At 33.4% G+C, this 14456-nt stretch overlaps 1 protein-coding gene across 1 annotated transcript; it reads right to left on the bottom strand.

Moving 5' to 3' along the window:
* Window positions 1–2107: 2107 nt before the first annotated feature.
* Window positions 2108–3019, bottom strand: LOC131065629 (E3 ubiquitin-protein ligase PUB23-like). Its single transcript, XM_058000190.2, has one exon. It carries the CDS (start codon window positions 3017–3019, stop codon window positions 2108–2110), a length of 912 nt encoding a protein of 303 aa, XP_057856173.2.
* Between the last annotated feature and the right edge of the window lie 11437 nt (window positions 3020–14456).

Genomic DNA, 14456 nt, shown 5'->3' with positions numbered 1-14456 from the left:
CTCATCAACCACCTTAAACCCTAGCAACAACATAAAACCCTAGACATGATGTCCTTATAAAGGAATCTAATTTCATGTCGGTCCAATAGGATTACATTACAATTTCCTAGGTTCAATGCATCTAGACATATTATGTAACACGACACAAAAAGCACCGTTTAAAGTGTTGGCACCGTCAAACAATCGGTGGATGGTAACTCATCACAAAATGTTGGTTGGTAACTCATCACAGAGTATTACCAGTTCATACAAAATACCGGTTGCCGGTTTGACAAAAATGAAGACTGAGAAATATGTGTTCTGCCGCTTTGATCCTTCATACCACTTGGGGTCAACATACCGCTTCGGATCGGTGAGCACTTTCTGCAAAACACCAATAGTCTAAAGACTATAATACATCATATCGGTTGGGAACAATTGTCGGTTGAGCATAACTCATACATATAAAAGTGATCTCAATGCAAGTGTGTGTCCATCAATGACAATCACAACATAATCATAAAAAATGCCAACAACACCTTCACAATCTTTTTTCCCTGGTCTAGAACCTTAGAAATATCACCTTTGATATGCCAATCTCTAGCCATCTTAAGATTATAAGTTGTACAGACAACAGTCTCCATTTTATCCGCATTAGAAGGGATGCTATTTAAATTTTCCACAATTAGTATGTATATTCTCTCAAACACAATATTCTTTGGGGCCTCCTTATCCCTAAATAATCTATTATTCCACTCCTTCCACACTCCCTAGACAACGTGGGGAAAGGTAAAAGATCATAACCTTCGAATAGTGGGATTCACAGGATCATGTTAGTTATCATAGATGGAATTCTAAAAGATAAGAGGTCATGTCTCATTATTAAATATTTGCACTAGACATTTATTGTATTGTATCATGCATATAATTTTGTATCAAAAGTTGTTGTAGCTACCTCATCATCTCTTGCCTATATAAGCAAGACATATGTACATTTGTAATTGTCTTCACTCATTATCAATATATGCATTGTTTTGTCTATTTGTTTGAGTTTATAAGGGTAGTACACTTTGTTACGATGCTATGAAGTAGAGAATGGACTATAGTAAGGGAGATAGAAGAAATAATAGGAAAATGATCAAAACTTTAAAGGAGATATATATTTGATTCAAAAAGAAAGATATAGTCAATACATCTTGTAAGAATAAATAAATGAGATAAATGAGAAATGAATCATTTTGAAAAATGTACAAAGAAAGTCTCATAAATCAAATTATTGTCTCATTTTTTAACTATTTTACAATATTTGTTTACTATCTTATCCATATATTATGGTGGTAAATAGATACTTTATCTAAAAATTACATCATTACAAATATTAAAGAAGAAAAAATTAACTAATTATATGTATATACATAGAATTTATTTGGACATTGGTGTGCAATAAAGATGTAAATATAAACCCTTGGGAAAATAATATTAATATCACTAGTACTTACGGTCACAACAGCAGCCGAGAGATTTAAATTGGACTAGTTTCATGTTTTGTACACATACCAAGTCTGACTTGACTAAAAACATTAGAAATCAGGAGTTTATTATAAACGTTTCCAATATCATCCCAATTGTCTATAGCTATGGGAGCAAGTAAATCAGCTGATGATGGCTTTCACTGATGACTCTGTTTGTTCTAAGAAACAATCAATCAACTTCTAAATACGTACATGAGGGCAGTCCGAAGTAAATTGGCATAAACAAATATTGAATTAATCCTCTTTAATGTGGGGCATATGAAACAAGTTCACATTGTTCTCTGAATTCAAGAAAGTGAATTAGTATGGTGATATGTCCTTGATATGGAAGTATGAAATTGCTGTGTTCAAAATTTGAAATTAGGTTATAAATCCTATTTTGACTCATATTCAATTGTGTTAGAGATCTTACAGTGGAGATGAATTGGTGACAGGAACTCTCACTGTTTGGGAATAAATTGCAATCCCAAAAGCACATCCTCATGATTTCTATGATTTCCATTCTTGACGAAACAAGGATTTATACAGTTGGATTCTAAAATATCGAAATTTGATTATCATTTACTTCTTAATTCATTTGACTTATCATTTACTTCTTAATTCTCAAGCAGGACTTGGAGCAGCTCGGAAGCTCTGGATAGCATAACCTGATCATGATCATTACCATGATTAGACCACATTCTTCTAACAATCCTCACAACTCCCTCTTCCTTCAATCTCTGTTTAATCTCTCCTCTCCTACAAAACCTTCTCAAAGTTATCATGGTACATGCTTTGACAGTGCAATCTACAAGTGAGCAATCTAGGAGCTCTAAGAGTCCTTTTATAAGCCCCTTCAAACACCCAACTTGGTCTACTACTGTCACTCTATTAATAAGCTGCACAGCTTCAATTCTCCTCTTCAGCTTCCCATTTCTCATAGCAAAAACCACCGTACCAAGTGCTCTAGGGTTCATGATCTTTTGCATTGTGATAAAGTCCACAAGCAGATATTTAAACATACAAATTATCTCTTCTGCAGCTTCATCTCTGTCTTCAAGATGAATAGTAGAGGCTAGCTTGTCTGCCAAAATGTCACCAGGTCTATATTTCTGTAGCTCCTGTGGAGGCCATCGTTCTCTCTTTAGAAGAATTCTTAGTCTTTTTAATATATTGAGCAATTTGTCTCTCCGATACTCTTGATTTCTGAGCTTCTGCAACAGCCCCTCTACTTCATTTTGGGCTGCATCTTTGATTTGGGGATAAAGTCTTTTCCATTCATTGATGTGAAGTTGTAACTTCCTGTTAGAAATGAGAGTGCGAGAGATTTGTTTGCCTGTAATAAAGCAATGGATGTTACCTTTGTCAAGCCATTCTTGAATGCTGCTACGGTCGTATATTGTGCCACTGTCTGTTTTAACTGGGTCTCTCATAAGTTTGCCTGAGAGAGGACAGCACAGGAATTTGGGGATACTTGAACCAATTCGCCTGTCATTGCATAATCTCTTAGGCTTTTCATCGCTTGCCATGGTTTTACAGAGTTGATGATTAGAAAACCTCCACCTACGAACTTGTTTTGTTATCAAATTTATGTGAGAACAAGCTATAGACTACAAAGATTAAGCTAATTGCTTTTTATAAAGAATAAGTCAAATTTTATTCTCTACGTCGGCTTTTATGTATCACTTTCCATGCAATTTAGTAGGAAAGAAAAGAAAAACAATTTTGATTCTTACGGATTTATTTATTATTTAATTAAAAGTAATGATTATAAATATAAGTCGAAAATTTATGGTTCTTTCGTGTTAGTGTTCATTTGTAAGTTTGATTTGGGTTAGATTGATTATATGTTAATATAAAATAACATCAATTAAATGTGTCGAAGTACACATATATGATAAAGCCTTGGTCAAATGGTAACATTGATTAGTTAAATGGAGATCTCAACTCTAACTCATAGTCTTTATAATTTTTTTATTAGAAGAATGTTAATTATTTTAGGATTCTTTTAGATGGCTCTTGGTTGATTGGGTGATAGGCTTCTTGACTTATTATTGGAATACTAGAAAGAAAAGGTGGCGTTATGTATAGCTAATTGTTTTGAATATTTCATTATTATCAATCTAATGACTAAAGCCAAGAAACTTTTATTGTTTACCGAATTCTATGTGAACATTCATGTTGATAATAAGTTACCATCTTCAATTGCCTTGTCTTGTAAGTATAGTTTTTGGGAGTAGAGAATTGAGTATGAAGTGGGCATAATTTTTTATCAAATGTGTCCAATAGCTGGCCACTTAATTGCTACTTACATGGGTAAAAGGAAAATGTAGAAGGATTAGGGGGCGTCAGAAGAAAAGGAGCTTAGTACGAATCAAGGTAATGATGAGTTGCCATCCTCATAAATTGGTCAAAGAGTTCCTCTCTTTTGGAGCCTATCAAAGTGAAGGTTATGAAGGAGGTTATGAAGCTAGTCTCTTTCTTAGCAATTTGTATTTTTCATCTTGTTTCTACACCATTGCTCATTTTTGAGGTTTGATTTTGTTTTGTATCCTATTTGTTGCTTTTCTTGTTGTTGCTTCATATTTTCTATGTTGGGATTCATTGACTTATTTATCTTAGTGTTGTAACTGTTAGGTGGTTTGCTACTATAACTTCTTATTATATGGCTAACTGGAATAGCCTTCACAAATTCCTACATTTTTTATTTTGGCATTACTAGATTTGTATTACATAGAAGAGAGGAGAGACCTAAAGTAAGGCTACAAATGCATCTGTACAATTACTTACATAGTAACTAATAAGGAGAATACGATTTAAGGAAAACAAGTTTGTTTCTGAAGTATCTAGTTTGACCATAGAACTATCTTGTTATGAACTTATAAACCATGTAAACCATAGGAATATAGATATATTATGCCACTTATCCATGTTACTAAAATAAATTCCATCAATAAGAAAAACACCCCTTTAGCTATGTAACAACCATAGATATGTCAACTTTGTACCCTTTCTCTGCTAATGATTTGTTTTACCTAGGTACAATTTAATCCCAACCAAATGGATAATCTCGTATCTATCCACCCCATCCAAGTCGATACCATGCCCCTAGGAGTCCCTAATAACTAATATCCCAAAAGAAGGTTTCTTCACTCTAGTAATGTAGATTATACCTATCCCAATAGAGATGACAAGGTTTTACCAGTCTCTCAAATATCTATATCTCTTCATGGAACCCCTTATCTTTGCAATCCCTAGGACTACTAATTGATAGAAATTGGCATTCCTCCCCTACATGTAATTGAACATACGGATTGCATACGACTAGAAAAAATCATCCAAGTCGCAAAATTAGCTTTGGCATCAATATCTTTCATGCTACTAGATCTATTGCCTTCATGCCACAACAAAAGCTAAGTAACTCTAGGGTATGTCCAAAATAATGTATAGGTAGAGCATGCTCTCTAACTACCATCAAGCTAGAGCATCTATAAGATTACCTTAGATGGGGCATAAAATTTATCAATTTAGTGATCACCTAAAAGGTGGATGAACAATATATACATATTAGGGGTTTACAAACCTCTATCTCTTCCATCATAGATTCCTTTACTCCTACCATTTTATGATTCTATAGAAGCTATCTCCTCTACTAGGCTTGGTTCTTTAACTAGTAAAATAAACTTTCTATAAAGAATTAGGTCTAAATTAAGGTATTCTCATATCATTTATGATCATCTTATTGATTTTTTGGATTATTTTTTAAATGGGGACATAGTAGTATCTATGTTCTTAGTATCACCCTTAAGACTAGTAGCCTTCTTATGGTGGTATGAAGTGGACAAATTTGTTCAACTTGTAGTTACACCTTAGTCAAGGAATACTCACTAGGGGTTATTAATGTGTCTTATATAACATAGAGTATTTTATAATTATAATTAATAATGAAGCATTTTTGCCCCATCAATCTAATTAGATTATAGATTTTACGTACTTCTATTCCTTAGATTTCCTTATAGAACAAACCTTATTTTTCCAACACTAAAGGAATACAATTATACATATGATTCCACAACCTAATTCTACCATTATCAAATTGATGCATGACCTATTTCTATTAAAAACAATTTTTATGTAAATTAATTTAAAAAAATTGTATTATCAGAAGATCAACTTGTTTTCTTCTTTATATATATATATATATATATATATATATATATATATATATATATATATATATATATATATATATATATATATATATATATATATACATTGTTTCCTTAGAAGTGAAGCATGGCTACATGAAAAATTAATTGTAGGATATAAATGGGGGATAATTCCATTATAATTTAATTAGGTAATCCATGTACACTCTTAGAGGTGTAGATTATAAAACTAAATAAAATAATAATAAAGAAGCTTGGATGACCTATTGTAGGGTGTCATTTAATTAACCAATATAATTACTTAGTTCAACCATGAATATTACTATTAAACCCAAGAAATCATGTGTAAAGTATAACGAACATCAAGGGGTTAGCTAAGTAAATGATGTAGGAGCATCCAAGCTTACAAGAAATCTTGCATTAAAAAAAATTAATTTATTTTCATGTTTAATTTTTACATTTATTTAGGAAAAAAATAGTGATTTTTGATAAAATAATTAAAGTCTTCAATTTATGAATGAGAACAAATTTATTTATTTTTTAATTCATCTTTTAAAGGAATCTACATTGTCAAAGTGTTTGATGTGGTGTATCAATATTTGGTACCAATTAGTGATAAATTTTAAACACATACAAAGGAATTTTAAAAGATAATTGGAGGGAAATGAAAGAGAAGATTTGGGTGCCTCTTCTTAGTACCTCATAAGGGTTGTATTCTTCATGAAACATAACATTAAATGATGTTAAGAGGTAGAAAATAAAAAAATCAATGTTGGAGAAAGAATTTGTAGGTTTCTCTAGATGATTGCATAAGGAAGAGTATACAAAATCAACTTGTCAGGAGGAGAGGAATAGAAGAGTAAAAAGAATTTGCAAGTATGTTGTAGATGTTCAAGATAGCCATGATATTTATCTAGAATTAAAAGAAGTATCATATTTCAAAAGATGATTGAAACCAAGACGGTGTGAAGACATGATGTTTTGAAGACTTGTGGGTAGGATGTGTGTATAAAAGATTATAGAATTTTTTAATTTTGTTTCTTGTTGAAATCCTCACTACATGTAATTATTCTTGAGAAATTTTATTGTATTAATTTATATATAAAATTTGAAGTAAAGACATTTTTATATTTATTTTTCCATAGATATGTAAATATGGATTGAATGACATGTTAAGGTTGCAAGATTGGGTAGTTTGACAAGACTCCCTAATATTGGCAACATCAATTGGTATCAGATTTAGAAAAATGTGTGACGAGAAGTTAAAGAAAATATAATTAAATAAACATCGCAATGGGAGTATGGAGAAGAAGTGAATGAATAATTTCTTGAAGAGGCCAGTTGTATGGATAGTTGTAAAGAGGTACCTAAGGAAGAAAATACTTGACATAATTGTGGGCATCCATTTGAGATTAGATAGTTTGGAGACTACACAACATGGAAATATTGTAGTATATGAGACCAGTAATGATAAAGAATATCAGAGATTCAATATGGCAATATATTGTAGAGAATAGATAAATATTTAATGATAGATGATAATATTAAAGAAATATGCTTTGAAATTCATTGTTTCTCATGCCATCACCATGGGCTACTTCCAGTATTTGCCTGCCTCTCCTTTCTAGATCCTATAACTATTTATAGCTCTCATACTATATAAAGTAATAACAATGCTAAATTGATTGTTTTTAGTGATGTGCAAACACACAAACATCTAAGGTGAAGTATAGTTAAAAATTGCCATAACAAGCAATGCAAACTACTACCAATATAATAAACTATGATTATGCTAACAAATTATTCTTTAAAATTTCCCTCTTGTAACATGCCAATAGATCCTTCAACTCTTTAAATCTTGAAATTATGCAAATTATAACTCTTTAAATTATATTAAAAACTTTTTTTCCTTTAATTTTTTAAATGGAAGCCAAGTATTGTTAATTAAAGATTTGATCCTTACAACATTCCACAAGAATATTTTGAATCTCCAATGTATATCAAAAAATTACAAAAAGTAAACATGAAATAAAATATTTATTTTTGTGATGCAAGATTGCTTGTGAGCTTGGATGCTCCTATATCGAACACATTGAGTAAGAAATTTGTGTGCATGAAATTTGGATTTGAGCATGGCGATCTCATGAAATGGGTAGCGTAGAAGGAGACATAACAGTTTGAGAAACTGAAGGAGGCATGGCGAGTGAATGATAGATGACAATGATTAATTCTATTGTACAATGGAAGGTGATGGGGTATAAAGACTATTGGAAATGTGATGTCCAATGATCACATTCATGACTCTTCATTTGATAGTTGCATATGATTGTATAAATAAATGTGTACAATCCATGTATGGTGTTTATGGATATCAGTTAATGCAAGTTATTCCCTACTTTCTAGTGCAGGAGCACCCTAGGTTTATTAGGCTTCAAAGTCTATAAAGTTGGGATTTTGGTTTTTTTAATGTTATTACATGTAATAAGGTCCTCAATGACCATTTCATATCTACTTTGGGTCATGTTGGTTAACAGATTTATCACCTAACTCTATATTCTCATGCCCACAAAAGGTGACAAATGTAACCATAACTAAACCACTCTAAACAAACTAAATACTAATTGATTCTCTACTTATTTTACAAGGTGGCCGCTACCTTATGATGATATTCAATGAATAGAAATTAACTGAACTATTTTTAACCAGAAATCTTTGAAAAGGCATGCACGAAATACAAATACTTTATATATTTTCCAAGATTTTAAAACAGCTAGGTTGCTAAAAAATACCATTCAAAGACAATATGTTTGCAGCAACAGAAAACTGAAACCATTCACCACCTTAAATATAGATGCATCCACTGATAACCATTCTCAAGAACAAAAAGCATTCACACAACATAATTCAAAGATTACGAATATCTGAAGCCACCAGCAAATTTTTTATATTCAAAACAATAAACAAAAATATACTCAAAGAAGTTTTTGTTCTTAAGAGAAAAAAAAAATTTCCCCCAAAAAATGGTCCCCTAAGATCAACTAATCTACTTATTTATAACTCCTAAAACCTGTCCTTTCTGTTTTCAAGAAATGGTTTCTAAAGTAACGGTCTTGAAAGCAACCATCTCAAAACAAAAATTCCATAGAGCAACATCAAAATATAGACCGTTTCACAACAGATAAGGCTATAAGGTCACCAGGCTCAGGCTCCAGCATCTGGTATCGGGTTCTACTCTGTAATCGATCTATCAATCTCATCCGCCTTCTATTCTTCTTCAATTAGTGTCAATAGGATATCTTCAAATTCTTCCTCATCAAAAACCATAGCTCGGAAAAAATCAGATAGGTCCAAAAGATTATGTCCCTGCAATGTCTCAACATCTGATTGTACCACAGGACCTTTCCTAGCTTGGAGCATCATTTTGTCAAAGTTAATTATTTGGGTTCCTTCCTGTTGCGATCTCACCCTGTAAGTGTTGTTCGTGAATTTCAGCTTGTTCTAGAATCTTATCTAATATGGTGATGACCTTCCTATATTCGCTAAAATTAGTTTGTGCTTTCCATGCAAAAGACCGTAACTATCAGACTATATCTTCCTGATCTTTCTTTGACCAATTCAAATCTGGGTTGTGAAATGACAATTCATCATCATGAGGCAAAACCATTCTGATACATGCAAAATCATGACAATTTCCTCCTTTAGCTATCTTTAATGTTCTCTACAAAAATATGGCATAATCAAACGTAATGCATGCCGCCACCTTTTTCGTATCCTTGGTTGCTTAATGGCCATTAATGACGGTACTTCATAAATCATCTCTTGATTTATTCCTTGGAAGAAGTACATGATGTGGCAATGGACAAGGCAGAGAGGACAAAGGCAAGAAACCATTACTCTTATCGGTCTGATAGGCTCATTTAATTCTGTTGGCACCCAAGCATGACCCATCTTTACCACACCCTGTGTTGTCACCCCGATAGAGTACTGAAATAACTTGAAATTACAACGCCAGAATGTCCTTACTTGGAATTGGAGATGTCCCTTAAAATATTGAGGAAGATCAACATTAATCACAACATGAGGGATACCAAAAAGTTTGGAGATTGGGAAAGATCACAACCATCAAACTTTTTCAAAAGAAACTGAAAGTTTGACTTCCTAAGGGCGTCAACTTTATGCAGACTTCCCCAAGTTAGTCGAGTGATCGGGCAGTTTTAAAAGTTAAGAATCTCATGATAGAGGTTAAGAAACTTAGACAAGCCATGACAAGGGAGGAAAAGGAGAAGAGTCAATAAGGATTTACTCCCTACCCAAAGTTAAAAAATTTATGGGTAACATACAGGCTCTGAATGGGTACTAGGACTAACAGAATGCAGAGAACTCTAGAACTCAGACCAGTGCATGTAAAATTAGGCAACAGAGTCAGGAGTAATAGAGGGAAAGGGAATTTCTTAGCAGTAGGGTGGAGGGGCAACTAGGCAAAACTCAAGGCTAACAAGCCAAAATAGAAAGTCAAACCATTTACAGGCTGAGAGAAATATATACCTGTGTGGAACAGAGGGTTTGGGACGAATGACATGACATGAGATGAACAATGTCTAATGATGATTCTGAGACCAGGTTTCTGATTACAACTACACAAAAGTTTGTAGATGCATTCATTCCCAAACAACCATTCTCCATGATAGACTTCTAGAACCAAACCCTTTACCTCTTCATGACTTGCTTGGGGTAATTGACAATAATCCTTCTAAAAAGGTTTAACCAGTGCATTCTGTCTTTGATCATACACCTCCCAACTCTATTTTAAGATATCAGTGTAGCTATCATGACCCTATATGTAGACCTCACATTGCGACGGCTTAAGACTTTCAACGGTTGACGATTTATCAGCTATTTCATTAATAGACAAATAATCATTGACAAGGGTCCTTGAGTTTGGACTCGGGAACTAAACATCTCTTCTTCTCGTCTCTACATGATAGCATAAAGAAAGGAATTCATCATTGTCAGAGCTATCCTCAAGGACATGTCTTTCTCAAGCTTATTAAAATTATGGAGGGATGACAACTGTTTTATCGACTGAAGGCCTATCACTTCAAAAAGAGAGTTATCTCTAATCTTGGCATCCTCATAGGTTTCTACAAGGTAATACATGGGATTTAAAGGGTTTAATCCCTATCTCCTGTGTAGGGGACTACTTTCTGGAAAAGGAAAAAAATCTTCTTTGAGTGCTACATCCCGCATAGAGCCAACGAAGTCAATAAGAGGGCCTTTAGAAAAAGAATCTTTTCCTAGCTTACCCACAGTCAAAACAAGACTCATGCAACTTGTACATGATGAAATTTGATTGTCATATTCCAAAAGCATAGGATCAAACCTCAGGAGGATTTCATCTTCCCTTGCATATAGAAGCCCATCTTAGAGAGTGACTTGAGGCGGTTTTTGCTTCTTTTCAACTTCACCAAAAATGCTTATGAACTTTTCCACTTCAACCTCAATGATGTGACCTTTATCGTCAACTATACAACATCGAAATTCACTTTCAAAACCTCGCCAGAGCCAACTTGAAACATAAGCCCTTTTAAATTCTTCTGATGTCCTCTCCTCTTCAATGGTACCTATTGATAGTTCTTCAGGCTCAACTTTACCCTTTCCCTCAGATGTACTTCTCTGCTTCGTTGCCCTTGTCAACCCCATGACATGGGCACTTTAGACAATGCAGCTTCAAAAATCCTTCCCATGCTCGTTTCTTAATAGTGATACATCTATACCTCTTATTTCTATTAATTTACTCATTTTAAAAATATACACAAGAAGAGGGAATCATTGACTAACCTTATTTTTCAAGTTTTAACCATGTATTAACTTAGGTATGACTAAAAACCCTTCTCTAGATCTATGCAAACATAGTCATCAGTCTTCTTACCAGAAGACGCTAAAAATGTTTCCTAGGGCACACTAATTTTCATTAATCTTCTATTTTCATTAGATCCCTAGCAGAGTCGCCAAAAATCAGTTGGTTAATGCATTTATCACCTAACTCTATATTCTCACGCCCACAATAGGTGACAAATGTAACCACAGTTGAACCAATCGAAACAAGCTAATTACTGACTGATTCTCTGTTTATTTTACAAGGTGGCAGCTACCTTTTCATGATATTCAATGAATATAAATTAACTGAAATGCTTTTAACCAAAAGGCAAATAAGGAAAAATCTTTTAACCAGAAAGCTTTTAAAAGGCATGCACAAAATATAAATACTTTTTAGATTTTCCAAGATTTAAAATAGCTAGGTCACTACAAAATACCATTCAAAGACAATATGTTTGCAGCAATAGAAAACTGAAACCATTCACCACATTAAATATAGATGCATCCACTGATAACCATTCTGAAGAACAAAAAGCATTCACACACCATAATTCAAATATTATGAATATCTAAAGCCACCAACAAATTTTCTATATTCAAAACAATAAACAAAAATATACTTAAAGAAGTTTTTATTCTTAAGAGAAAAACAAAGTTTGCCCCCAAAAAAAGGTCCCCTAAGATCAACTAATCTACTTATTTATAACTCCTAACCCATGTCCTTTCTGTTTTCAAGAAACATATACTAAAGTAACGGTCGTGAAGGGACCGTTTCAAAACAAAAATTCCATAGAGAAACATCAAAATATAGACCATTTCACAACAGATAAGGCTATAAGGTCACCAGAATCAGACTCCAGCATCAGGCATCGAGTTCTTCTCTACAATCTATTTATCGATCTTATCTGGCTTCTCTTCTTCTTCAATTATCGTCAACAAGATATCTTCAAATTTTTCCTCAACAAAAACTGTAGATCAGAAAAAGTTAGACAGGTCCAAAAGAATATGTCCCTGCAATGTCTCGACATCTTATTGTACCATAGGACCTTTCTTAGATTGGAGAACCATTTTGTCGAATTTAATTATTCGGTTTCCTTCCTGCTGCGAGCTCACCTTGTAAGCATTGTTTGTGATTTTCAGCTTGCTCTGAAATCTTATCTAATATGGTGATGACCTTCCTATATTCGCTGAAATTGGTTCATGCTTTCCATGTAAAAGAATGTAACAGTCGGACTACGTCTTCCTTCTCTTTCTCCAACCAATTCAAATTTAGGTTATGAAACAGAAGCTCACTACCATGAGGAAAAACCATTCTGATACGTGCAAAATCATGACAATTTCCTCCTTTAGCTATATTTAATGTTCTCTGCAAAAATATGGCATCATCAAATGTAATAATGCATGTTGCCATCTTTTTTGTATCCTTGGTTGCTTAATGGCCATTAATGACGGTGCTTTATAAATCTTCCCTTGATTTATTCCTTGGAAGCAGTACATGATGTGGAAATGGATGAGGTAGAGAGGAGAAAGGCAAGAAACTGTTACTCTTATTGGTTTGACAGACTCATTTAATTTCGTTGGTGCCTAAGCATGGCCCATCTTTACCACAATTCGTGTTGTCACCCCGATAGACTACTGAAATTACATCACCAAAATGTCCTTACTTGGAATTAGAGATGTCCCTTAAAATCTCAAGGAAGATCAACATTAATCACAACATGAAGGATGTCAAAAATTCCAAAGATTGGGCAAGTTCACAACCATCAAACTCTTTCAAAAGAAACCGCAAGTCTGACTTCCTAAGGATGCTGACTTTATGCCGACTTCCTCAAGTTAGTCGAGTGATTGAGTGGTTTTAAAAGTTAAGAATCCCGCAACAGAGGTTAAGAAACTCAGACAAGCCGTGAAAAGGGAGGAAAAGGAGAAGAGTCAATAAGTATTTACTCCCTACTTGAAGTTTAAAGATTTATGGGTAACAGGTCATAGGAATTATAGTTGAGTCATTTTGCAAATATTGTAAAAAAGTTGCAAAAACATGGAATGTGAAGAGTCCTAGGTTGTACATGATGGAAAGTTGAATGGCTGGAAGATAAAAATTAGTTGGGAATTTGTTGTAAATACCTTAAAAAGGCTTTGTAAGATCGAATTTTAGTGTTGGAGAGGGTTGGAGATTGTTGGATATTGTGAAGAAGAAACCCTTATTTTTGTACAATATTTCTGAATTTTTCTCATGTTGCAGAATCTTCTCTTGTCTGAAAGAAATGTAAGGTACAATAACAGTCTAAAACCAATGGGAAAAGGTGGATAAATTATTATAGTTTCATTTCCTTTTTATTTGATCCAATTTCATTAAGTTTTGAATGAGTTATGACAATTTTGCTAAGAGCAGGCCTATGATAAAACTAGGGTTTCCAACAAGCATTAAGAAAACTATATCTTTGTATTGCATCATCCCAAAAGGATAAAACTTGGTGAGAGTATACTTTACATTCCTACACAAGGCTCCTACAAACTAATTTGGATTATTTAATCATTTGGGAAAGATATGGATGTTTTTGTGTGTCTTTTCATAGTACATGTTGTCATGAGGGGTTAGCAAAATAATACATTGTTGAGTTGTTTGATATAATGATGACTTGTATGCCATCAAAATCCATAGTAGGAGGCCATAATCAGACTAATATTGTATTTCCTTGTTGAATTTTAAGATGAAATATGTGAAATATACCAAAGAAGCAATGTATCCAAGTGGTGTAATTGGAATGCACCTTGAATTTATTTAAGTATATCTTGTATGTCAATTGATGTTAGTCCATCCTCTGCATCACTTTCCCATGGATGTATCCTTTAATGGTGAACCATGTGATTTTTTGTGTAGTGCATTATTGTCTCTGTTAGAATATTTAATCTTTACTTGGCT

The sequence above is a fragment of the Cryptomeria japonica genome, chromosome 3 (assembly GCF_030272615.1).
Source record: "Cryptomeria japonica chromosome 3, Sugi_1.0, whole genome shotgun sequence".
NCBI classification, from domain to species: Eukaryota; Viridiplantae; Streptophyta; class Pinopsida; order Cupressales; family Cupressaceae; genus Cryptomeria; species Cryptomeria japonica.
The sequence above is the reverse complement of the archived record's forward strand: the minus strand, read 5'-3'. Positions and strand labels throughout refer to the sequence as shown.

Excerpts from the sequence above, each read along its gene's own strand:
- LOC131065629 (XM_058000190.2), bottom strand. The coding sequence starts at position 3,019 with ATGGCAAGCGATGAAAAGCCTAAGAGATTATGCAATGACAGGCGAATT.